This window comes from Chanodichthys erythropterus, chromosome 9 (genome assembly GCF_024489055.1).
Source record: "Chanodichthys erythropterus isolate Z2021 chromosome 9, ASM2448905v1, whole genome shotgun sequence".
NCBI classification, from domain to species: domain Eukaryota; kingdom Metazoa; phylum Chordata; class Actinopteri; order Cypriniformes; family Xenocyprididae; genus Chanodichthys; species Chanodichthys erythropterus.
Window position 1 is genome coordinate 35,945,853 of NC_090229.1, and position 25,571 is coordinate 35,971,423.

A 25,571-nucleotide genomic window follows, 5' to 3' on the forward strand; every position below is an offset into this window, starting at 1 on the left:
CAAAGGGACAAATCAGTTGTTAAGTCTGATGTCACATGGCAGCGCTTCTGGGTCCAAACGCTCTATCTCATACCACAAGAAAACAACAAACGGTGCTAATATACACACATGATGTCTAATACTACCAAAAAATTTATAATCATAACCTTTATCTCCATACCAAAATCCCAGATGGTTCTCAAACCTGTTCTGGGGACCCTCCACCACTGCACATTTTGCATGCCACCCTCATCTAACACACCTAATTCAAGTCATCAGCTAATTAGTAGAGACTACAAGAGCTGAATTGGGTATGTTAGATTAGGGAGACATGCAAAATGTGCAGTGGTGGGGCGCCCCAGGACAGGTTTGAGAACCACTGATGTAGACTGTAAGTATTTAAAATGTTTAACTATTTAAAATGTTAAATGTTTAATATGAATAAATAGTGCTCATAAATGGCCGTCAAGATGGCATTCTCAAGTGAAATGAGCCGAGGCTTGGACCCAGAGACAGCGATCCTTACGTCAAGACTTAACAATCGGATACAAAACACAGGTTTTGCTAAAAAGTTGTTACTCAAGGATAGATCAGTAACTGTTCGTGATCCAGCTTACATTCTCCAGAGTGATACTGGATACGGCAGTAATGAAGTTGAGAGCACTTTATTACAGTTCATCGGAGTTGATTTACGGATATAAAACTTACCAGGTTATTAAGAACCTCCCGAGAAGGCATAAGGTCTTTATATATTTGTTTACTGTTAATTGTAACGAGTTTTTCTGTGTACTTCACTATGTATGTTGATTATAATGCAAGGGGGGAGAGAAAGTTTATGGATAATATTTTAATGCACACTTGAACTGTGTTTTATTAAGCTCTTACAGAGATTTTCTAGAGTGAAAACAGACGCTTCATATTTTGTGTAAAGTACAATAAACATCATAAAACTCTTTGGTAAAGTTTTGGCCATCGGGGTCTGGTACAACAGGCTTCTACTAATATAGTGGATAAAAACAAGAAGATAAGTTATAACCATAATAAAACTAAATTATACCTGTTTTTTTTTTTTCTCCATGTAGCATATATTCACAGTTTCTGACATTATAGTGCGTCCTGACTGACTCCTGACACCAGAGAATCAGCTCTTGAAGCTCCGCCCTCTTAGGCTGAGAACAGCAGCTCATTTGCATTTAAAGGCCCAAACTCAAACGGCGTGTTTTTGCTCAACCCCCAAAAGTGGTAATTTTAACATGCTATAAAAAAATTCTCTGTGGGGTATTTTGAGCTAAAACTTCACATACACACTCTGGGGACATCAGAGACTTATTTTAAATCCCCTCTAAGGGGTTTTACATGATGGGTTTTACGTAGATCACATCACATATGAAAATTTTCATTGTAATTGACAGACACAATTGGATCAATCTCAGACTAGTAAAGAGGTTTTACCTTCAAGATCCGAACATATGGCAGTCCGTCAGGGCCGACTCTGCTGCCGTTCACCTCGATGTGTTTCAGCCACTGGATGTGTGGCTGATGATTTCTGGAGACTTTACACTCAAAGTCAACGTCACTACCCACTACTACTGTTTGATTAGCAGGCAACCCGGCCTGAAGGATCGGTCTGTGCCAGACACAATCTGTATCACACACACACATTATGCATTATACACAGTGTTGTTAAAATGAGCACAAATAACAGAAACATTTTTTATAAATTTTTTCTCAGATCAGGTATTTTTCCCTCTTAAAGAAATCAAAGCTGGGATCAGCATTGTGGAAAATGGGATAGATGTCCATTAAACACTAATCTCAGAGATTGTGAAAATGAGTGGGAATATTTTTTGAAGCCCCAGCCCATCTCTCAGGCCTTCTGACCAAAAGAGAGCAAATACAGACAATCTGCCACTGGTTCTCACTGTGAGCAGTGGAGTAAGTTGAGCTCTGCACATCAAACAGTCCAGAAAGTATGACTGGGAAACTCGAGAGTACTTTGTATTTGTGTGTGAGTGTAGGACAGGAGTGAATTGTTGCTGGATTGATCATAATTACACAACAAAAGCACATGAACACAACAAAAAAACCTTTTGATTAACATTAGGAAACATGTTAATGAATAATGGTGGAAGTAAAAGAGTATTGATCATTTTAATTGTGAATGTTGACTACAGTTTAGCTCAGGGGTCGGCAACCTTTTGGCACATGACTTTAAATTAAATACATTTACCTCTTTAGCTATTGTTATGTGTCAGGGATTATTCCTCTGTGTGCAAATGTTGGCATACATGCCATAGATTGCCGATCCCTGATTTAGCCTTTATGCATTTTGGGTATTGCTAATAATGAATAGATAAACCATAGCATTAAATAATTGTCAATTTTCTGTTGTGCGACAAAACTAAACTAAATATTTCTTAACTCTGTGGCTGCATGGGAATGTTGCAGCCTAGGCTTATTGGAAATACATGCTTCCAATTACATTTCAGCAAAACTCCAAAATCATTTAAAGGTGCCCTAGATTGTTTTTTTACAAGATGTAATATAAGTCCTAGGTGTCCCCTGAATGTGTCTGTGAAGTTTCAGCTCAAAAAACCCCATAGATTTTTTTTAATTAATTTTTTTAACTGCCTATTTTGGGGCATCATTAACTATGCACTGATTTTTTCAGCATGGCCCATTTAAGAGATGCGCTTCCTCTGCCACACAAGCTCTCAACTATATATACATCGCATAAACACAGTTCACACAGCTAATATAACCCTCAAATGGATCTTTACAAGATGTTCGTCATGCATGCTGCATGCATGCTTCGAATTATGTGAGTAAAGTATTTATTTGGATGGTTACGTTTGATTCTGTGTTAGTTTGAGGCTATGCTCTGTGGCTAATGGGCTAAAGCTAACATTACACACTGTTGGAGAGATTTATAAAGAATAAAGTTGTGTTTATGAATGCTAATGAAACATTTAGAAAGACAATTTACAAATATGACTAAAAATATCATGATATCATGGATCATGTCAGTTATTATTGCTCCATCTGCCATTTTTCGCTGTTGTTCTTGCTTGCTTACCTTGTCTGTGCACAGATCCAGACGTTAATACTGCCTTTCCTTGTCTAATGCGTCGAATGGGCTGGCATTATGCAAATATTGGGGTCATACATATTAATGATCCCGACTGTTACGTAACAGTCGGTGTTATGTTGAGATCCGAGTGTTTTCCGTAAGTCTTTTAAACAAATGAGATTTACATAAGAAGGAGGAAACTATGGGGTTTGAAACTCAATGTATGTCTTTTCCATGTACTGAACTCGTTATTCAACTATGCCGAGGAAAATTCAAATTCTGATTCTAGGGCACCTTTAAAAAAGAAAAGAAAAAAAAATCTCTCTCACTCAAAAATTGCATTTAAAAGGTAAAATGACCTTGCCCAATGCATTGATTTTTTTTTTTACCAAAAAAAAAAAAAAAAAAAACACCTCGCAATCGCATGGTGCAAATGATATCACAGTGGCCTCTGTCTACATGGGTTCACTGATTGGCTGATGTCGACTTGATTGATGCCTTCATTATTTAGCAAATAAATCAGTGCAATATATATAGGCATCATTGCCAATAAAGGCATCAGTTAAGTCCATTAAGTCAGTCAATCAGTGATTGAATTACTTTCTCATCTTGAGCCAATAACCATGTCTCTAACTCTAACACGTCTAAATCCACTGTGTCACGGAAACACTTTATATTTGCAATGGATCATTTAACACGCAGCATCAACAAAGTACATGTGCCTGTCCTTGAAGATTACATTTACATCTAACTTTTAATCTGCAGAGAAAAGAGAAGAAAAGAAAAATTACTGACCGATTAAGTCCAGCTGGAAGGTGTGATTGATGCTGCTGTATTTGTTTTCCACCAGGCAGGTGTAGTTTCCTTTGTCTGACGGTACCACCGACTCCATTATGATGGTCCACATGTGCACTCGAACCTGTGCAGTAACCAGAGCTGGGTAGAAATGATTACATGTAATCTGGATTACATAATCAGATTCCAAAAAATTAAGTACTTGTAATTTCATCACTGGATTTACAGAAATCATTTCACTTTTAACAAGTGTTTTCTCAACATTGCAACACTGCATAATTAATCAGCTCCTGACGAACACATTAATCATTATTTGAATTATCACTCAGTCAGTCATTTAACCATGTATTAGTGTCTTTGTGAGGCTTTTGTCTTTCAAACACATTAAAATTGCAAATTCACGCAATTTCATACTAACATGCAATGCAAGGATTCCCCATCTTTTTTGTCAGCTGAACCTCTTTTTAAATTAATAAGTTAGGCCAATAATAAAATTAAAATAATAATAATAAAATTAAATTCACGGTTCTCTGATGTCAGTTAATGGTCACATGATATGCAGGTAAACAAATAAATATAAAATATATATTTTATATTTAAGTGTTTTATTTTGATTGCTTTGTATTTTATAATAATTTATTTTAAATGTTAAATTTTTATGATTTAATTACGTAATAGGTTTTCATTAAACTCACCAACCCCCTGCAGTTCTTTTCAGGAACCCCAGTCTGGGAAACTCTGACTTAATATAATAGTAGTAGTAATATTTAATACACTTCATGTTGTTCATAAAGAAAGGAATATATTTTCTTTTTCTTTGTACTTTTATATCAATATGGTACAAGATTTTCCTATTAAAATCAATGTGATAAATGAGTTTAGTCAAAAGTAATCAAAAAGTAGTCAGATTACATTACCTAAAATATGTAATGTAATGAATTACGTTACTAACTACAATTTTTGTCATGTAATTTGGAATCCGTAATCGATTACAATTTGTAAGTAATCTACCCAGCTCTGTCAGAAACAGAGATATACACATCTGATAAGAGCTTCTAATGACATCATTTACCTCATAATATACAAATGATTTAGATAGAAGGGGCGAATCTGATTCAGAACTCTTCAGTTATATATTTTAAGACAAAATCTACGACAGAAAACTGCTACAGTAAATGCATTAGAAGGCTGATCATCTTTTATGTTCAGCAGCATGTTCTATGGTGGAGAGTTGAAAACAGGCCACTCCATATCCACTAATATAGAGCTTTTCTCAAGCCAAAAGCTCTACAAACTGCCAGCAAACATCAAACTTCAATCTATTAAAAGACATGTCTGATAAACAACATAGATCTCTACAGTGAATTAGGATGTAGGTGACTCCCCGTTTTGCCTCTCATTGGACAAACCTATAGCTTGCCCACAAATCACTGTTGTGTCATCATTTGCCAATCAAGATGAGTGTTCATGGTGCTTTTTTCACAGAACAAAATCTCAATATTGCAACAGGTTGGAATTGCATGAGGGCTAGTTAATAATGACACAGTTTTAATTTCTTTGGATATGTATTTCTTTAAGCAATATGTATAAATGTTTTTGAAAAACAAGGAAAGCAGCATGTCATGAAAATAGCAGGTGTCTGTAAATGAAGCATGCTTTAGTTGACTGTGGTCTCTTCTTCAGTTGCCCTCACCTTGAATCCTCCTCTTCGCTGGTCTCTCTTAAACTTTTTGCCATTCTTGAGCCACTTGAGTGTTGGTGTAGGGTTACCGTTGGCCTGGCAACGGAACTTGACAGTTTTGCTGATGAAAGCACTATGGAACTTCTTCTCCATCTTATCAGGTTGAGCCCAGACAGGCGCCATTGCTGAGGAACAGATAGAAGGTAAAAAAAAAATATGATGGAGAAAACTAAATTAAACTACAATTTGAACAATATCAGAAGAATGACTGAATGTCTTAAAAAAAAAAAAAGCTACAATAAGAGTATGTTCCAGGAGAGTGACTGTACTAAGGTGACCGCAGATCAGAGTGCAAGATTTGGGTTGGTTGATGGTTTCGTCTTGATAGTGCCCTTCAACTCAAAGACTAATCCATCAAAAGACGGAGGCTGCATCCGAAACCGGCAACTTATTGAGTAGGTACTTAATTTCAATATGTACTTACTTAACGAGCGCTAAAAGAGTAGGTACTATATAGACAGATCTCGTTGAGTATGAATGCAATCCGGACATCATCCACCATGTTGACATTCTCATGTGACCTACAACGTTATCACAAGCGCAAGATGTAGGTGACTTTGTTTCTTCAGTAGAACACAAATGATGATTTTTAACTCCAACTGTTGCCGTCTGTCAGTCATATAATGCGTGTCAATGGTAACACAATTTATAAGAGTCAATAAACATGCACAGACAAATCCAAATTAAACCCTGCGGCTCGTGACGACACATTGATGTCCTAAGACACGAAACGATCGGTTTGTGCGAGAAACCGAACAGTATTTATATCATTTTTTACCTCTTATACACCACTATGACCAACTGCTTTGAGCATGCCACATGGCATCCGGTGTGCGAGGTGTGTATATGGAGGTACGAGGCTGCGTATGCGAGTCTTGTATTTTTGTAGAAAATGACCGATCGTTTCACTAGATAAGACCCTTATTCCTCGTCTGGTATCGTTTAAAGCCCTTTGAAGCTGCACTGAAACTGTAATTTTGACCTTCAACCATTTGGGCTCCATTGAAGTCCACTATAAGGAGAAAAATCCTGGAATGTTTTCATCAAAAACCCTCATTTCTTTTCGACTGATGGAAGAAAGACATGAACATCTTGGATGACATGGGGGTGAGTAAATTATCAGGAAAATTTAATTTGAAATTTAACTAATACTTTAAACTCTCCGCCAGAGCGAGTACACACCTCACACACCGGATTCCGTGTGCGCGCTCAAGGCAGTTGGACATAGTGGTGTTTTAGAGGTAAAAAAATTATATAAATACTGTTCGGTTTCTCGCACAAACCGATCGTTTCGTGTCTTAGGACATCAATGTGTCGTCACGAACCACAGGGTTTAATTTGGATTTGTCTGTGCATGTTTTTTTTACTCTTATAGATGAAGTTTCCATTGACACGCATAATACGACTGACAGACGGCAGCAGTTGGAGTTAAAAATCATCATTTGTGTTCTACTGAAGAAACAAAGTCACCTACAGTACATCAAGCAGATAAACATCACATTTTCATTTTTGGGTGACCTATCCCTTTAAAAGAGTGAAAGATCTGTAAATATCTTGATATTGATTAAACTTGATCACTTTGTTGTCTTGTTGAATAAACAGCTGCCCATTAATTTTGTGATTGTAGTATTACAAAAACCCAAAATCGTGATCTCTTGAATATGTTGTTAATTTCTTTATTTTATATGCAAAAAATGTTCATCCACAATCAAAAGTGGCATAAATTTCCTTTATGTTTTTACCTTTTTCATGTTGAATTTAACTCTGGTTTCATCCCTCAGGCTTAAAAATAACAAAATAAAAAAATAAATGCAATAAAATAATAAAATAAAAAACTTTTTTATGCATTATGATGATGTATTCAAAGATATTTAACCTCATCATCATGCTTTTTTCTGTGTATATAATCTCATATACGATGTACACAAACCCATATTTATGTTTGTTTGTTTTTTTGTCATTATGATTGTTCACTGTTGAAGATACAACCATGGTATTTACTCTGATCATGTATGTAATTTCAAGTTCAGTACCAGAGAACCAGTAACTCAACAACCATACCTAGTGCGGTTTTCCTGCGTGTTTGCAATGTCTGCACAAAGGAGACGTCGGCCAGCTGATCGACGATCTCGTCATTGGAGAACACTGTTGATTTTGTACTCAAAAAATTTAAGTATTACTACTAAAAATAACCCCAGAATGAATTGCATTGAGCCCACCTCAACACTTACACACAATAATAATGATAAATGCTGACCAATACTTAATTACATTACTTTTTTTTTTAACTAAAATTTATATGTTTTAGTAAAACAAGCAAAATTACATTTTTGTCATATGACATAGCTGTGCATGAACACACACTAGACAAATGCAATCAATGTGAATCCATCTCAATTTACAGTCAAGCAATGAATTAACACATGAATTAAAATAATTATATTTTGATATAACATTTGAATAAATAAGTAAAAGTAACCATCACAATAAAGAAATGCATATACAAGTCAACAACACATGAAACAAAGCTTTATTCACAGTTAATGTTCTAATAATCATGTATTTACAGGCGGTGATCCCCACATCCTACTGCCATCTTAACACAGCTGTGCCAGTTCTGCAGCTTTATTTAGATGAAGCAGCTGACCAACGTGAACACCTTTGCCTGTCTTTGCCATCCATCATGTCCCTCACTGCTGCTCTTCTTAATGGAGACATTGTTGATCCAGAGGATGAGGAAGACCATGTCGTCGGCCCCCTGAACCCCAAAACCTTGAAGCAAGAGTGGGAGAAGATGTGCAGGACAATCTGGCTGCCGCTGTGTCTGCTCCAAACATTCATGTGCTCTCCATGAGCAAAACAATTAAACAGGCTAAACATTTTACAATTCATCATGACAGCATTCCATTTCTTTACATATTTCATTTAATATTTTTACATGCTAAATTTTGTTGAAGCTTTATTACTTTTTGTTCTGTGGCTAAACCACTGAACTGGTAAGCAGAAGGTTGCTGGTCGTTCTCCGCAGCGTCTCCACCAGTGTGTCCCTGAGCCAGACACTTTACTCCTGGTTACTCCACGGTGATTGTCCCTGTAATAAGTGCACTGTAAGTCTCCTTGGATAAAAGCATAAATGTACATGTGATTTTGTAAATCCTTTTTTGTTAGTGTCTCGGGCACATAAAGCTGTTTATTTCTTAAGGTTTACTTTTTAAAGGCACATTTCATACAGCTTCTATTTGGGAGCATAAAGGGTTAGTTCACCCAAACATATAAATTCAGTCATTATTTACTCACCTTCACGCTGTTCCATCCCTGTGGGATTTTTTTGTTTGTTTTTTCTGAACATTGATTTTGGTCAAGTTTGTCCTGCTGGTTTCTTTTTCCCTTTTTCCCCCACAAATGTCGCCGTCACCTTGCCTTGCAGGTCCTGCTCCACAAAAGCTCTGCAGCAAATGTACAGATGTCAAGAAAAAGAGAAGTGCTGTAATAACTCTTTTTGATAGATTTTGTATTCATTTCTGTAGTATACTCACTCAAAGCCTTTGATGGCATCATTCCTTCATCAGCCTCTCTCCACCGGATAAATACATTCATCTGTCCCTGTAACATCCAGACAAGATTCAAGTTACCTCTGAGATTTGTGTACTCAAATCTACATTTAAATTGCTGATGTGTTAACTCACTTTTTATCCAACACAAATGTCCTTAATTTATCAAAAGTACCAATGGACAAATAAAATAGATAACTTATGTCTAGTTACTTGTACATTTGTTTATTTACATTACTTTCATAATGTAAATGTAGGCTGTACATGTAATGTAGGCAGTGCTGACAACCGTGAATTCTACATAATAGCACACATAAATCACTCAGATGTCTATTTCATGTTGTGATGTGCTCATCTTCTGCAATACATATTGAATACTTTCCTGTCAGATGTTAAATAAACATTTAGTGAGCATCTTTATGATGTATTTGGTTTAGACTTTATGTTAATCCACTTTAGTGCCATATGTGTACTTACTGGAGCTCCCCTGTTAGCTATACATAATAAAACATATTCAAAATCACAACTATAGTATACTGCCTAGCATCTTTACACCTTCAACAATTTAAAGGAGGGGTATTACACACAGTTGCTGCCACGGAAAAACAAACTTTAACGCTGGGTTCTTTGGGAAGCCTAAAAAGGTCATCTTTCCCTCACAACCAAAAACACACTCCTTTGGTGACAGGAGCTGCGTCTCATTTCGGAGGCTGCGTCCTCTGGAGGTCACATTTGAAGGCTGAATACATCATCAAGGATGTCATATTTAAGAAAAGTAACCGTAATAAAATTGACTGATAATCATTGTGAGGTGTAAAATACTGTAATTTCTTTCTTACGTTGCAATCTAATGGTTATTTTTCTTAAATGTGCCTAATGATGTATGCAGCCTTCAAAGGATGCAGCCCCTGAATTGGGACACAGCCATTGTTGAAAAATCTCTCAGCTTCCGTATCCTGAACGAAGCGCATTGATGGGCGTGCTCTTGCTCTTGCTCTGGGTGTGCACGCTTATCAGGGAGAAGTGCCTATACAAGGAATTCCACCCTTTTATTACATGATAAAGGCCATACTAGAAAAAAATTGGCAAAACATGTCCACAACAGGAAGTTGTATATTTGGCACAGAAATACTCCGTCATACGCCCAACTCGTGTTTTGAAACGTTGGTCATGTTTAGCATGAGAATCTTTAACAGTGTAAGCAAGTCAGAATACATGAAATAGCATTAGACCCTCCTTTGACAGTTTACAGTAAGTGATTATTACACAAGGAACCGTGATTTTGGTTTTCAATACTCACATTTGAAAACATCTTCTGGGTTAGAAAAGTATCCAATGATGAGTGTTTCAGAAGCTGGGTGGGATGCAGTAGGCCATCCGGTAAATTCTCACCTACTCTTTTATGAATATTGAGGTTTCAGACAGACTACTCCTTTCACGTACTGTTTTCTCCTACTATATAGTAGGTAAGTAAGCATATATGGACGCACTTAAAGTAGATGCATGTCCGAATCAAATGAGGATTAGTACGTCACCCAGGTTATTCTCGCCTACTCTTTTATGAATACTAGGTTTCGGACATATTCGCTCGCCTACTGCTTTTCACCTACTAGTATATATAGTAGGCGGTTTTGGACGCAGCCATGAAGACTTTCAATCTAATGAAAGAAAGCTTGGCACATTCAACAAGACGGCTGTGGTTTATAAAACAAAAATTTGCACTATTTCCTGTTAAAATTCCTGCTTTGAAGGACAATCCTAAAGCTTGTTTCACACTGGATACACAAGCGCTGAATGTCATATAGTGATTGTGAAACACGAAACATCTCACATACATGATTTTATGGTGAAATTTGCTATTTTCGTGTTAATCAGGTCAATCTTTGCATATCTTTGAGAGTCTGACTAAGAGTGCAGCGGTGACTCACGAAGCAGCTTCTGGTCACTTGAGAGCTTGGCCTCCTCTGAGGAAGACTCATCTTCATCATCATCTTCTGAGGAAATCAATCCATCTGACCAAGAACAGAAAATTAAGATTTTGTTGTTTTTGTGAACAATACAAATGTTAAATGATCAGCCTTTTGTGTTCAATCCGTTTCTCACCAGTGACGTTGACATTGAAGTAATCTGTATGGTTGCTGTTGGGTCCCTGAGCAAAGCAAGCATACAGACCAGAGTCGGCCGGCTCTACTGATTCAATCTCCATCTGATCGTTGCGCAGACGGGTGTGCTCTCCGTCAACCAGTGGAACATGGTCCTTAGTCCAGGTCACTTCCTGTGTCTCCTCTTTACCTTTACAGCTCAGCTCTAGTTTATCTCCTGGATACAGAGTGAACGGCGTGGGCTCAACCAGGGCTACCACTAAAAGCAGGATGAAAAAAATTTTTTTAGGTTAAGTTATAATATAATTTGAATTCCAGAAACATTTGAATTCATAAAAATCATCGTATATAATTCCTATCCAAAGATTTGGATTAAGTTTCTTGCACATTTTCAAAATTCCATACTTTTCCAGACTCAAATTTCCAAACCATATTTTAACATAAATAGTTCTTACTGTCACGGTTTGTAGCAGGAATGGACACGAAGATGGAAATATTTTCAGAAATAGTTTAATATAACTTGCAGGTAACAGAACAAGGCAAGGCAAACTGAACAGAACCCAAGAGAACTTAAATACTAGTGATAACGGGTGAACACAGCTGAACTAAATTACTAATCAATTAATAACTACGACAACAAACTGAAAACAATGTACAAAAAGGTGTGAGTGTGACAATACGCCCCCTCCTGGAAAGTAGTGATCGACCGATATATCTGTTTACCGATTTTTTTTCCCGATATTTAAGCATTTTTCCATAATCGGGTATCGGTTTTGTAATATCGGATTCGCCGATTTTACGGCGCCATCTTGTGGCCGTTTTGAGATTTCCGCCATTGCAGCCTGGGCGTCTGAGGAGATCAGTCAACAACAACTCAGTGCACAGGTAAAGTATATGTTCTACTTGGTTTGCTTTAATTAATCAACTTTATTTAACATATCAGACATGCTCAAATGAGATCTGAGACATAAATTCCTGATACAGTTAATTTATGCAGCATGTTTCTAAACAATTGAGACGAACTCATTGAGTCACGTAGTGTAATTCGTCATGTCCTGCCCCAATAAAGACGTAACTTTACATGAATTAAATAAAACAGACATGAATGAGTGCATGTTGAAAATAAAAGCGCTGAATTTAATTCTCTATCTGTTGTATTTGGTCACCATTAGTCTAGAAGAACAAGTTCGTTCATATTGCTTAGCAACTGATGGATGATCAGGACACGGCCACTGAATGAAACTTTTGACAAGATTATCTCGTTTAAACACCCTAGATTATATTATCATTTACTACATAACAATTTTTTCGCTAATACACATGTAAATATAGCCTACCGCTTTGTGGAAATTAATTATTTATTATCTTTATGCGCGATCGCGGTTGATTAAGTTATAGTCAAACAGCACTTTGTCAGTTGGCATTTCATGATTTAACGTTAGATTAAATTTAGATCATAAAATGCCAACTGACAAGTGCTGTTTAACTTTATATAGTCTCGGAAAAAAAAGTTTGTTCATATTGTTCAGCACCTGAATGGGTTGATGATCAGGAAGCCTCAAGCACGGCCACTGCATGAATTTTTTGACAAGATTATCTCGTTTAAACACCCTAGATTATATAATCATTTGATTTACTACATAACCATTATTTAGTTAATTGCACTTTAATTTTTTGGACTCAGACCAAAAAAGGGAGTGATTGTTATACATAAAATGGTTTGTTCAGCTCATTTGTGTTGTAATAATTGTCAAAAACAGAAGTATAACAGTAAATAAATATCGGTTCTGCATATCGGTTATCAGGTACATAAACATGCAAATAATCGGTATCGGTATCGGTTATAAGAAATCAATATCGGTCGATCACTACTGGAAAGGCGCCGGCAGATGGATGGATACAGGGACCCGGGAGAGGGCTCAACAGAATAGTCCAGGGTGGAGTAGGTCGAGGAGTGATCCAGGGGATAGCCTTGAACAAATGAAGATGGTGACTGTTCCTGGCCACAGCTGGAACTGCGTCCAATATGGCATGAAGGGACACTGATGACATGGGCGACTGCGACCGAGGGCGGAGGTGGACCCTAAGGGAGGGCGGAGCTAGCCGCAGCAAAAGGGATGGAGGGCCGGAGAGCAGTCCGCAGCAGAGGTGTTGTGATGTCTGACCCAGGCAGAGCCAATGTCCAGAGGGAGCCAAGCAAGGCCGAATGCCCGATGGTCACTGCTGATGTCGAGGGTGGAAGGAACCAGGGCGATGGGTCAAGGGGGGGGTGGAGCATTCTGATGCTCGAGGTGGAGCCATGGGCTCCTCACACCCAGGAGAAGGTGGCTCCCTGCAGTCCCAAGGTGGATCCATGCCACTGAGAGGAGGCTGAGGAGAAACTGAAGGGCTGATGGGAGGCAGCAATGGCTGGATGGCAGGTGTGGCTGTGGACTGGAAATGATCTTGGAAAGTGTTACAAAATCCCACAAAAAATAAAGAAGTTTCTAAAACATTCTGGACAGGTGGTGGGAGAGGGAGGTTGGGCGTGATCAGAGAATTAGATATGTAAAGGATAGATTCAGATGGTAGCAAAATCAAAACAGTTTTCTTATGCTTGCCAAAAACTCACTCTCAGTGCTGAGAGCTCTCCACTAGCTCTCCCTCGGCGACAGATGATCAGACCCGCGCTCCTCAGACTCCGTGGTGATGTTCTGCTCGGTCGCTCTCATTGGCGCTGGCTCGAATGTCACACCGAAGTCCCTCTCGCGGCCTGCGATGGGCTCATGCTGCCGATCATCACGGTTGGAGTGGTTTTGGCTGGGCACTGGATACTCAGTAGGGCTGGTGTCATCATCGATGGGGCCGACGGTGAGTGGCGATTTGCAAGATTTACCAGCACCCACTCGACTAAGTCAATGAGGCTCACTTGAGGTTCTTCCCTGAACAGCTGTGCTCTGGTAGCATTGTTCAGGCTGACAAGAAGAAAGGTACAGAGGCATCATCCGGGAATGATGTTTCATTGGCGATTCTGAGAAATTACTCAATATGTTCCTTTCAGTGAACTGTCCTTCTGTTCAACGCATAACAGTGGTACCACTGGTAGATTCATGGCAGTCGGGAAAAGAAAAATAAACACGAACTTCAACAAGCAAAATAAAGGTTTCAAAAACATGTCGCACATCTTTTCTAGGTCTTGCCTTCTGTCATGGTTTGTAGAAGGAACGGACACGAAGAAGATGAAGGATCAAATATAGTTTAATATAACTCATAGGTAACAGAACACAGGAAAAACGCACTTAAATGCTGAGAAAAAAACATTAAACACTTTAAAACCTGCGTATATTTACCTCTGACACATAGTGTAAATGTGGTTTGATGTTGCATGATCACCAAACAGTAAAGTACAGTTTGATTGAGTTGCTCCTGCTCATTTGCTTCTTTATCTGTTGCTGGTTTGAGTTGCACACGCACATTTGTTCAAATGAGACTCGCTTATAGTAAAGAGTTTCACGTAATGAAATTGTATGCCTTGAATTCATTCAGTTGTGTTTGACAATCACTAAACAATCACTAAACTTTTGTCATGAAAACACTCTGCTTGTACGATACATTTACTTAAAAATTTACTAAAATTCTTCATTTTATATTTTAGAAAACTGAACACATATATAAAAACACAAATATTTATGCTTATCCAGACCTGGAAATTACTCAAATCAAAGTCCATACTTTTCCAAACTGCATAGGAACCCTGCTAGAAAATACTTTTGAAATTTCTTGAAAAGGTTTTCATGTGTGTGTTTTATTTGGGAGTTGGCTGATGGTTTCACTCTGTGCCATCAAAAGACATCAAAATTTCAATGAACAAAAGTCTGGCAGATTCCACAAGACAGCTGTGGTTTATTAGGTGAAAATGTCCTGATTCTGAGTCAGTTCAGTCTGACTAAGAATGAATGAATGAATGAATGAATGAATGAATGAATGAATGAATGAGGCATTTATATAGCGCTTTCATATGTACTACTGTACACCCAAAGCGCTTTACAATCATATCAGGGGTCTCTCCTCATCTACCACCAGTGTGCAGCATCCACTTGGATGATGCGACGGCAGCCACAGTACAACGGCGCCAGTGCGCTCACCACACACCAGCTGAAGGTGGAGAGGAGAGAGAGCGAAAGAGCCAATTCAATGGATGGGGATTATTAGGAGGCCGTGATTGGTAAGGGCCTATGGAGGGAATTTGGCCAGGACACCGGGGTTACACCCCTACTCTTTACGAGAAGTGCCATGGGATTTTTAATGACCACAGAGAGTCAGGACCTCGGTTTAACGTCTCATCCGAAGGACAGTGCTTGTTACAGTACAGTGTCCACATCACTATACTGGGGCATTAGGACCCACACAGACCACAGGGTGAGCACCCCCTGCTGGCCTTACCAACACCTCTTCCAGCAGCTACCTGGTTTTCCCAGGAGGTCTCCCATCCAGGTACTAACCAGGCTCAGCCCTGCTAAGCTTCAGTGGGCAACCGGTCTTGGGCTACAGGGTGATATGGCTGCTGGCATATCAAGAGAGGAGGGGTGACTCACAAAGTAGTTTCTGGCTACTTGCCGCTAGTGAACAGTGTGGGCTTGACCAGGGCTACCACTAAGAACAGGATGTAAAAATGTAGTTATAATTAGGGATGTTAAAATTCAAGCTTGAAATTCAAATTTCTTCAAAAGTCTAAATATAGCCCAGTGTAAGAGTCTTCCTTTGTTAGTTATCTTTGTCTTATTGTCTTTGTTAGACAGGTGAAAACAATCACATCTGTTTTTGTTGAAAGAAACTTACCCTCATCTTGGGTGGCTGATATGACCTGGGACTGAAGAGCCTGAGTTAGGAGTAATGAGATCAGCAGCAATATGGTCATCATCATCATCATCATCAAGGATTTTCTCTGCATCCAGCTCAGCTCTTCATAAAGACAGCTTCAACATGCCTGCATGTTCAAAAAACACATTACTTTTCACATATTTGTCATTGTTGCAGCTCCTCTCTTCCCAGACTGTCTGTAGTGCTCTGTTTAGTTCCTGTCTCTATGAAGCCCCTCCTTCCGAAGAGTGCATTGTGCTCTGATTGGTTGGCTGGACCAGTGTGTTGTGATTGGTCAACCGGAAACGTTTGGGAAAGGTCAAACCCCTTACCATAACTGCGAGTTTCAACACAGTGAGTGCTTCTCATTTCTTAATTGTGCTTCCTTGTTTCTAGGGCTGCAACTAAAGATTATTTTGATAAAAGATTAATTTGTTTCTTTTTTTTAAATCTAAAAATTATTACACATAAATTTTTTTTTAATCCATTATTTTAAACAATGTTATTCCACATCCTGCCCGATGCTGTCCTCGAAACAATTTGTAATATAAAGCCTATGAAAACAAATATAGTCAAAGCATCTATGTAGTTTATGCTGTACATTATAAGCAAATACTATACAGCATAATGTACAGGGTTAAAATACAAACATTACATTCTTGGTACATTCTAAACCAAAAACAACAACAACCAACTGCTTATTATTTTTAAAGCAGAAATTAAAACAATTATGAGGAACACATTCACTCGTCTGAACATAGAAATGATATTACATTAAAGGTGCTAAAGAGGATGTTTTGTTTTATACATTTTTGCAATATTACTTGAAACTGTCTTCACCAACGGATAAAAGATAATTTATTAGGTGCACTGAAAGGAATAATATTAATATACATCATCTGTGCACGAGGTTGGGCCTTAAAAACATCAGCCGATTGGCCCTCTGGCTTGTCAATCACTGCCGTGACGTTCCTTGTGAGAGACAAGCGCAGCTGCGCGCTCCAGTAACTTTCCACACTCCACAGGCGCCGCATGCAATGTTTTTGTCAGGAGACAGGAATAACAACTGCAGATTATGAGTTACCTGCGGTGAGTCCGACATAATGAATCCACTAACACGACACAGAGAATGCCGGTGGTAAACACTCGTGTTCCAATACTCGTGCACAAGTTTTGGGAGGCGTTCCTTTGAAATGAGCTGTGAAGGAGGGGGGTTGTTCTTACGCATGCGCTCATTTCAAAAACTCAGTAACAGTCTTTGGATTCTCAGTCGATGAAAAAATCCTCTCTATCACCTTTAATGGGCTATTCCAATAATAGTGCCTTTACTGTTACTACTCTGATAAATATGATTACTTTTGTTACATGTAGAATTTTAAACTTACACTTAATTTATAACAAAAAATATTAAAAATGTGTATTTTAGTCAGAATTATTGACTAAAGGTCAATTTATCGATTAGTTGTTGCAGTTTTACTCGTTTCCTTTCCTCGCATCTCATCTCCACCCCCTTAGGATGCGATGGAAGGATAAACCTGAGTATCCTCCCTCATGACTTCTCAGGAAGCTTCCCACTCTTCGTTCCTCGCCTCCTCGTGGTGCAATTAGAGAATTGATATGTGTTACGGCTGGTGGTGTAGAGATGAGGCAGATAACAGATTTCCACAAACATATAAGACTTTAATATAAACAAAGGCAGAGTACACCAAACTAGCATCTGACAACAACGAGAACGGACAAGGAGTGAATGGGAACACAGGGTATAAATACAGATGACTAACAAAAGGGAGCTAAACAAGGTGATGGGATGATTAACAAGACACAGGTGGATCAAATGAACTAATCAACAGAACGGGGAAACTAGGTCACAGGGGAAGACAAACATGGGGCTCTGTAACAGATCGCCCCCTCCCGAATAGGCGCGTCCTCGCGCCGTAAGAGTCCAGAGGAGGGAGGGAGGGGGTTCTGGAGGAGGGCGGAGTACAAACAAAAAAGAAAAGAGTCCATAGAAAACAACAAAGACAGTCCAAGGGGGAGTGGAGGGTGGGAGGAGCCAGGGGGAAGCCAGGAGCAGGAGGAGCCAGATGTTACCCCAGAAGCCAGCCAGGACGAGGCCCCAGGGTAGAGTCGCAGGTGGGAGGAGCCATGGTGGAGTCGGCTTGGGGGCAGACGACACCCTGGGGATGACCAACGGAGATGCAGCTGGAGACCCAGGTGTAACTGAAGAGCCGACGAGCCCACGCGCAGCCGATGGTCCTGGAGACCGAGGAGGAGCCATGGCGACGAGCGTCCGAGGAGGAGGCGGACATCCAGAGGGCAGAGGCTGAGCCGGTGGGACCGAGGATGTAGGCGGAGCTGGAGGGAAGGAGGAGCCAGACGGAGCCGTAGGTGCAGGCAGGTGGACGACTGACCAAGGCGGAGCCGGAAAGACGAGGGAGCCCGGAGAAGCCGTATGGCCGATGGTGTCCGGTGGAGCCGAGGGAGGGAGGAGCCAGGGTGACGCCGAAGTGTCGACGGGCCGAGGTGGAGCAGGGGGCGTGGAGGCTGGAAGTGGAGGCAGGGGATCCTCTTGAGTGGATGTAGTGGAGGACCTGAAGATGCTCGACATCTCCACCTGGCATGTGGGAGATGTCGAGCAGCTGAAGGGCAGAGGTGATGGTGGGGCTGAGGAACTGGCTGTGAGACTGGGTGACGGAGGAGGCGGGAGAGGGAGGCTGGGTGGGCAGACAGGGAACTCAGGAGACGGAGATCTGGAGAACACTGGAGATTGGTCCTCTGGAGGCTCAGGAGAATCATTAAAAACAGGAGAATCAGGGGAATGGGAAGTCACCTCTCCGAAAAAATCAATTAAATCAACTGTAAAAATGTCTTTCAGTTCCTCAGCATATTTGCCAGTGTCAGTCATAGTTTTCGTCGTGGTGGTGTTGTGGGTGGAGCTTTTCTCCCAGCCCTCGAGCTCCACAAGCACTCCCACGACGTCATATGATGTTACCGGCTCACGCACCTGGTCAGAACCTTACTGTGAGGTTGGCTCCGGGGCGATGGTACGGTCCGATCCTTTCCTCGGTCCTGGCTCATCCATCGCGGTGGGCTGGCCTCCTCGTCTGCGGTGGGCTCGTGAAACATCTCCGTTGTGACGTTCATCGATGTTGACTGACTGGCTTCTGGCAGTGGAGTGGGGCTGGCGGCGAAGTCATCCTCCGCGGGGCAGATGGTAAACGGAGAGTTGTTGTTTACCAGCACCCACTCCACGAGTGCGGCGAAGTCCTTCTGAGGACCGCTCCCTGGGAGGCGTGCCCGGGACCGCTCGCTAAGGCTGGAGATGTAGAACACGCAGAGCGAGCGGTCTGGATAGTGTGTGAGGCACGCCAACTCCAACAAATCCAGGGTGTGTGATTCCAGGGAGCGGTCCCTCTGCTCCAGGCACAAAAGGGCAACAGCAGGGTCCATGGTGACGGAGAAAGGGGAAAAAACAAACAAAAAGAAAATTGCCGCAAAAACTGTATTGGTCCGTTCTTCTGTTACGGCTGGTGGTGTAGAGATGAGGCAGATAACAGATTTCCACAAACATATAAGACTTTAATATAAACAAAGGCAGAGTACACCAAACTAGCATCTGACAACAACGAGAACGGACAAGGAGTGAATGGGAACACAGGGTATAAATACAGATGACTAACAAAAGGGAGCTAAACAAGGTGATGGGATGATTAACAAGACACAGGTGGATCAAATGAACTAATCAACAGAACGGGGAAACTAGGTCACAGGGGAAGACAAACATGGGGCTCTGTAACAATATGTCCTTCAAGATGGCCGAGTACGATCGGTTTCCATGTCACAGGCTGGAGGACGTAGGAGCGAGGAAAGTGGAGCTGTCCCTGACTAAAGATTTTTCTAGTTGACTATTTGTCGTTCATTTAAGCGATTAGTCGCAGTTAGTTTTTCATTACTTTTAATCTTCAACTCCCCATTTTTTCACCACCAACCCCGCTACCAGTTACCTTCAGACGAAACCTGCGCTCTCTTTCTTCTTCTCATCTTTCCTCTACTGTATCATCCTCCCTTTCCTCACCCTCACAATTCTCATCTCTGGATGTGAATACAGCAACAGACACTTTATGTTCCACATTAACTTCTTCTCTAGCTAGTATCTGTCCTCTGTCATCCAGGCCTGCACGTGCCACTCCCTCTAATCCCTGGTTATCTGATGTTCTTCGTGAACATCGGACCAAACTCAGGGCTGCAGAGAGGAAGTGGCACAAATCAAAAGATCAATTTGACCTTTGTAGCTATCAGTCTCTGCTCTCATCCTTTTCTGCTGAAATTCATGCTGCTAAATCCTCCTATTTCCAAAATCAACAGCGCTTCAAACACACGCACACTTTTCAAAACTTTCAACTCTCTCCTCTGTCCCCCTCCACCACCACCCACCTCATCCCTTACTGCTGATAATTTTGCTACATTTTTCACTGACAAAAAATCTACCATCAGCAGTCAGTTCTCCGCTCCACACACACAGGAACTCAGACCAACCACACACACAGCCACACACCTCCTCTCTTCATTCTCCCCCCCTCACTGAGACAGAAGTATCCAAACTTCTCCTCTCCAATCATCCTACTACCTGCCCTCTAGATCCCATCCCCACACACCTTCTACAAGCCATCGCTCCCACACTTTTACCAGCACTGACACACATCATCAACGCATCTCTCCACACTGGCACTTTCCCTAACACATTCAAACAGGCTCGGGTAACCCCACTGCTTAAGAAACCCACATTAAACACGTCTCTTGTAGACAGCTACAGACCTGTTTCTCTCCTACCATTCATAGGAAAAACAATTGAACGAGTTGTTTTCAACCAGGTGTCATCTTTCCTCTCACATAGCAACCAATTGGATGTCAATCAATCTGGTTTCAAGAGTGGCCACTCGACTGAGACTGCACTGCTGTCGGTCACTGAATCCCTGCGGATTGCAAAGGCTGATTCCAAATCATCAGTCCTCATTCTGCTCGATCTATCAGCTGCCTTTGACAAGGTGAATCATCAGATCCTCCTGTCCACCCTCTCATCACTGGGCATCACAGGTACTCCACTTCTCTGGTTTGAATCCTATCTCACAGGAAGGTCTTTCAGGGTTGCCTGGAGAGGGGAGGTATCCAAAGCTCATCAACTGACAACGGGTGTTCCTCAGGGTTCAGTTCTTGGACCCCTCCTCTTCTCAATTTACACTACATCACTTGGTCCCATCATTCAGGCACATGGTTTCTCCTACCATTGCTATGCTGATGACACGCAACTCTTCCTTTCATTCCAACCAGATGATCCCACAGTAGCTGCACGAATCTCAAGCTGTCTGGCGGACATCTCGGCATGGATGAAAGAACATCATCTACAGCTCAACCTGGCTAAGACTGAGCTTCTCGTCTTCCCTGCCAATCCGACTCTAAATCACGATTTCAGCATTCAGCTAGGCACATCCTCAATTACCCCATCAAATTCGGCCAGAAATCTTGAAGTAATCCTTGATGATCAACTGACCTTCAAAGACCACATTGCAATGACAGCTCGGTCATGCAGATTTGCACTATACAACATCAGGAAAATCAGGCCCTTTCTAACAGAACATGCAACACAACTTCTGGTCCAGGCTCTGGTCATTTCTAGGCTTGATTGCTGCAATGCACTTCTGGCTGGACTGCCATCATGCACAATCAAGCCTCTACAAATGATTCAGAACGCAGCAGCACGTCTCGTCTTCAACGAGCACAAAAGAGCCCACGTCACACCTCTCTTTATCTCTCTTCACTGGCTACCACTTGCTGCTCGCATCAAATTCAAGGTGTTGACGCTTGCTTACAGATCTACCACAGGCTCAGCACCCTCCTACTTCCACTCACTCTTACGAGACTACACTCCTACCAGAAACCTGCGTTCATTAAAGGAGCTAAGGCTTGTGGTACCATCACAGAGAGGCACGAAATCACTTTCCAGAACATTCTCATTCACTGTCACTAACTTCTTATTCCTATCCTTTCACTTCCTCTAATCCCTCTCTATTGTAGCTTAGGATAATCTGAGCACTGCCTATAACTTGTATTATGAGCACTTCTTGTCTATTTGCCTCGTCATGACAACTCGCTTGTTGTATTTCCTCACTTGTAAGTCGCTTTGGATAAAAGCGTCTGCCAAATGAATAAATGTAAATGTAAATGTTATATTAATTTAATTACTTAAATATATACTGAGGAGAATATTAAACCATAATGAGTGTAATATATATATATATATATATGATTATTTATGTGTCTGGAAAAAATAGCAAGGGTGACATTTTATTTATTTATTAGTGTTGATGATGCTGACCCAACATCATGGTTTGTTTAACAGTACACATTTCAAGCTTTATATAGATATATTTCTCATGTCTGTGAGGCAAGTAGCCTATACGCTGAGTTTCATTTTTGTGACAGGAACCAGTTTAGGGAGACCGAGATGGCAGAGAAAGCGAGAAAGCGCATCCTGTTTAATTCTTTATTTTACAAAGACACAATGCAAGTGATCGCGCCTCCATGTCTTGCATTACGCGCTCTACTTCAGCTTCCACACTCCGCACAGATATTTGGATCTGCACCTATAGCGCACATATATTGATGTTAACGTTAGAGCAGGCAGCCATGTACAGTTGCTAATACAAGTTTTAAAATGATAAGCCATATTTGAGGTTGATGGATGAAAGGCGAACGTTTGGATTTCCTGCCTGACACATCACCGCCGTTAACGATCTGTCCTCATGCGTGACTTCGTCATAAGTTTTTTTTTCTGCAACTAGCCAACTAAAAAAAAAAAAATAAAAAAAAATTGGACGACTAAAGTTAATGATACATACATAGGGCAATTTTTTGAGCAATGTTGCTGAGCAATGTTGCCGTCAACGGGCAACCTGATGAGACACAGGGCAACTAATTAGGGCAACGGACAATTTGCAGCAACCAATCAGCAAGGAGCAAATCTATTGCCAGCCAACCCACTTTATTTCAACTTTTCAAATATTTTCTTCATTTTTATTAAATATAAATGCCTTTTCGATTTGATTTGTGATGGGATAAGGTGGGATTAGCAAAAGGCGGATTTGAACCTGGGTCAATTGTGTCAAAAGCTACTTTCATGTGCCATACTCCCTGTCCTACGCCACTGCAGGCGTTAAACAAAACACGTCACATTTGATGGCAAAATTACAGCATACGTACATCAAATTGGACATGTTTTGGTATTTTAAATATTAAAATAGGTAAATTCCCTGTTTTAGGTTGACATGACAGCTTACCAGCATAAAAAGATATAAGTTAATGCTCCTTTTCTTCGCTCCACTGCTGCTGAGAGGCCGCCATCTTGTTTGTCTCCAAGCCATTCACACTGCTAGCATTCTGATTGGAGGTTCTCAAAAAATTGCCCATGACCTATCTAAAGTATCTAGATACAAGTTTGTTGCTGATTCTCAATGGGAAAGTGAAGTGCCCAAGCAACATTGCTCGGCAGTTGTTCATCATGTATCATCACCTTAAGGAATTCACCATCAATTTGAGGAATATTGTGACGTATTTGTTCCTGGAAGAAATCTCAAGACTACAGTGGAGGCGTTTCAGGGAGTTCAGAAACAGTGACACTGATAAAGAATAACTCCTGCTGGAGTGACTTTGTGCAGACATTTTTCATGCTCAAACAGTAACATTACACACTAAAGTAAGTTGAACATGGGAAAAAACACACAATAGGAACCTTTTACTGTATGGTTATTGGTAGGAATTATAATCACAATGCTGGAGGTTTAGTTTAGTTTTTGTAAATGTTTGAAACTAAAGAAAAAAAGAAAAGAAAAAAGAATTTCTTTTGTATAAACAAATTATTTATAAGAAAAGCCAAGTGACCAGCTCCTCTCTGCATGTCCAGTGGGGTGGAGAGATAGTGTTGAGTTGTGGGTAGGGTTAGGGTAGGATTAGGGTGTGGTTGTACATTCGCTCCCCCTTCGCTCCCCCTCATTCGTTCCATTCATTCGCTCTGCAGGCCCACCAAGAGTCGCTAGACTGCCAATTCAGGAGGAGACTGATGAACTCTTTCCCGTTGCTGTTTCTGGGAAAACTGACTCATGCTAAAACAAACTGAAATGCGCCACTTGAGTCTGAGTGTGTTAAGGCACCATCTAAAGAACTTCACCGTACAAGTAGCTATAAAAACAAAGAAGACTGCTGAATAGCTACAAATTATTTAAACAGGAGGAAGTTTGTCAGCTGATCAATCTGATGGATTTGTGATCATTTGTAGCGCATCAATAAATAAAGCAACAGCAGAAAAAGATGCTGTAAACAGTGAGGTATTTGTAATCTGTCTAATTTATTCATGTCACATTGCCTTAAAAGTGCTCAAGTTGTTTAAAATGCACAAAATAGGTCACAGATGCTTTGTGTTTAAAAAAAATTACATGCAGTTTTTATGACCTCTTTTAATATCTACTTTCTATGTAGCCTACTTTAAAAAACACTATTTATGACCGATTAATGCTGAAAGCTGCATTGAAATATATAACACTTAATCAGTCACATTTAAGACATTTTCATATAGAACCTTATTTCTAGCATATAAGGGCTCACAGAGTTACCTAGCAGACAAATTAAACAAATGAGAAAGATCTCAGGCACAGTGAAAGGCAGTGTGGACATGAAGAGAAACGATAACATGTACGCTACAAACTCCATCTCTTCACACAAGGTTAGGACATTAGGCTACAAAAACACTACTAATATTATTCAAATTCAAATTCAAAAAAAAAAAAAAAGAAAAAGAAAAAGAAAAGCATGCGTATTTTGTTACATACCAACATATCAGTCCGATCAGGTTCAGATGTTCATAAAACTCCCAAATAGTCACTGGACGAAACTCCACATTTCTTTAACCTCTTTGGTTTTCATTAATCATTTGAAATCAGTGAAAATATGACGACCGGATGTGTGCTCCTGAAGAAGGCGTGAAGATTTATTCGTAACACTTATGACTAACTCTTAGCCTGGTAATACCAGACTCTGCTACTTCACTTTGCTTCGTAGACAGAGTCTGGAATGGCATAATAGAGAAGTGTTTTCTCTCTCGCTAGGGGGCGCTTGTCTGAAGTTTAAAATCATTGGTTACCCGTAAGCCAATCAGATACGTTTAGTTATGACGTATGTTATGTGCCTGTACAGCCGCATCGAAGCACAGACATCATGCATCAAACTCAAATCTATGATTGAACTTCCACTGTAAACCTGTTGTAAACACATGATAAAACAAATGTTTCTCAAACACTCTTCTTGTTCTGGCTTCAGTTTGAAAAAGAGTTGAATGTTCTCCATAACAGAGCGAATTGCATCCCGTGTCTCGTTTCCCATTTCCGCGGTCGTTTCGGTTTTCGATTTCTCTAACCTACAATGTAAAACTCGGCGCTTAGCATCTA

The 25,571-nt window shown here is 40.4% G+C and overlaps 1 protein-coding gene, 1 long non-coding RNA gene and 1 pseudogene across 2 annotated transcripts in view; all 3 read right to left on the bottom strand.

The window, feature by feature from the left end:
* LOC137026661 (fibroblast growth factor receptor 1-A-like) overlaps positions 1-25,112 on the bottom strand; it is a 34,533-nt gene extending 9,421 nt beyond the window's left edge. Inside the window, exons 1-7 of the mRNA XM_067394070.1 lie at positions 24,957-25,112; positions 16,057-16,204; positions 11,240-11,491; positions 11,065-11,130; positions 5,538-5,710; positions 3,845-3,968; positions 1,432-1,622 (exon numbers count right to left, since the gene is read on the bottom strand). Coding sequence (XP_067250171.1) covers positions 1,432-1,622; positions 3,845-3,968; positions 5,538-5,710; positions 11,065-11,130; positions 11,240-11,491; positions 16,057-16,168 — 918 coding nt within the window. The 5' untranslated portion in view covers positions 16,169-16,204; positions 24,957-25,112. The remainder of the gene's footprint in view (positions 1-1,431; positions 1,623-3,844; positions 3,969-5,537; positions 5,711-11,064; positions 11,131-11,239; positions 11,492-16,056; positions 16,205-24,956) is intronic.
* Positions 8,160-10,081, bottom strand: LOC137026662 (uncharacterized). Its single transcript, XR_010895900.1, has 3 exons — positions 9,122-10,081; positions 8,883-9,031; positions 8,160-8,676 (listed from the first exon to the last, which is right to left on the bottom strand). It is a non-coding gene; the product is annotated as an uncharacterized lncRNA (long non-coding RNA).
* Positions 15,670-15,786, bottom strand: LOC137027443 (5S ribosomal RNA; annotated as a pseudogene).
* Positions 25,113-25,571: the final 459 nt, after the last annotated feature.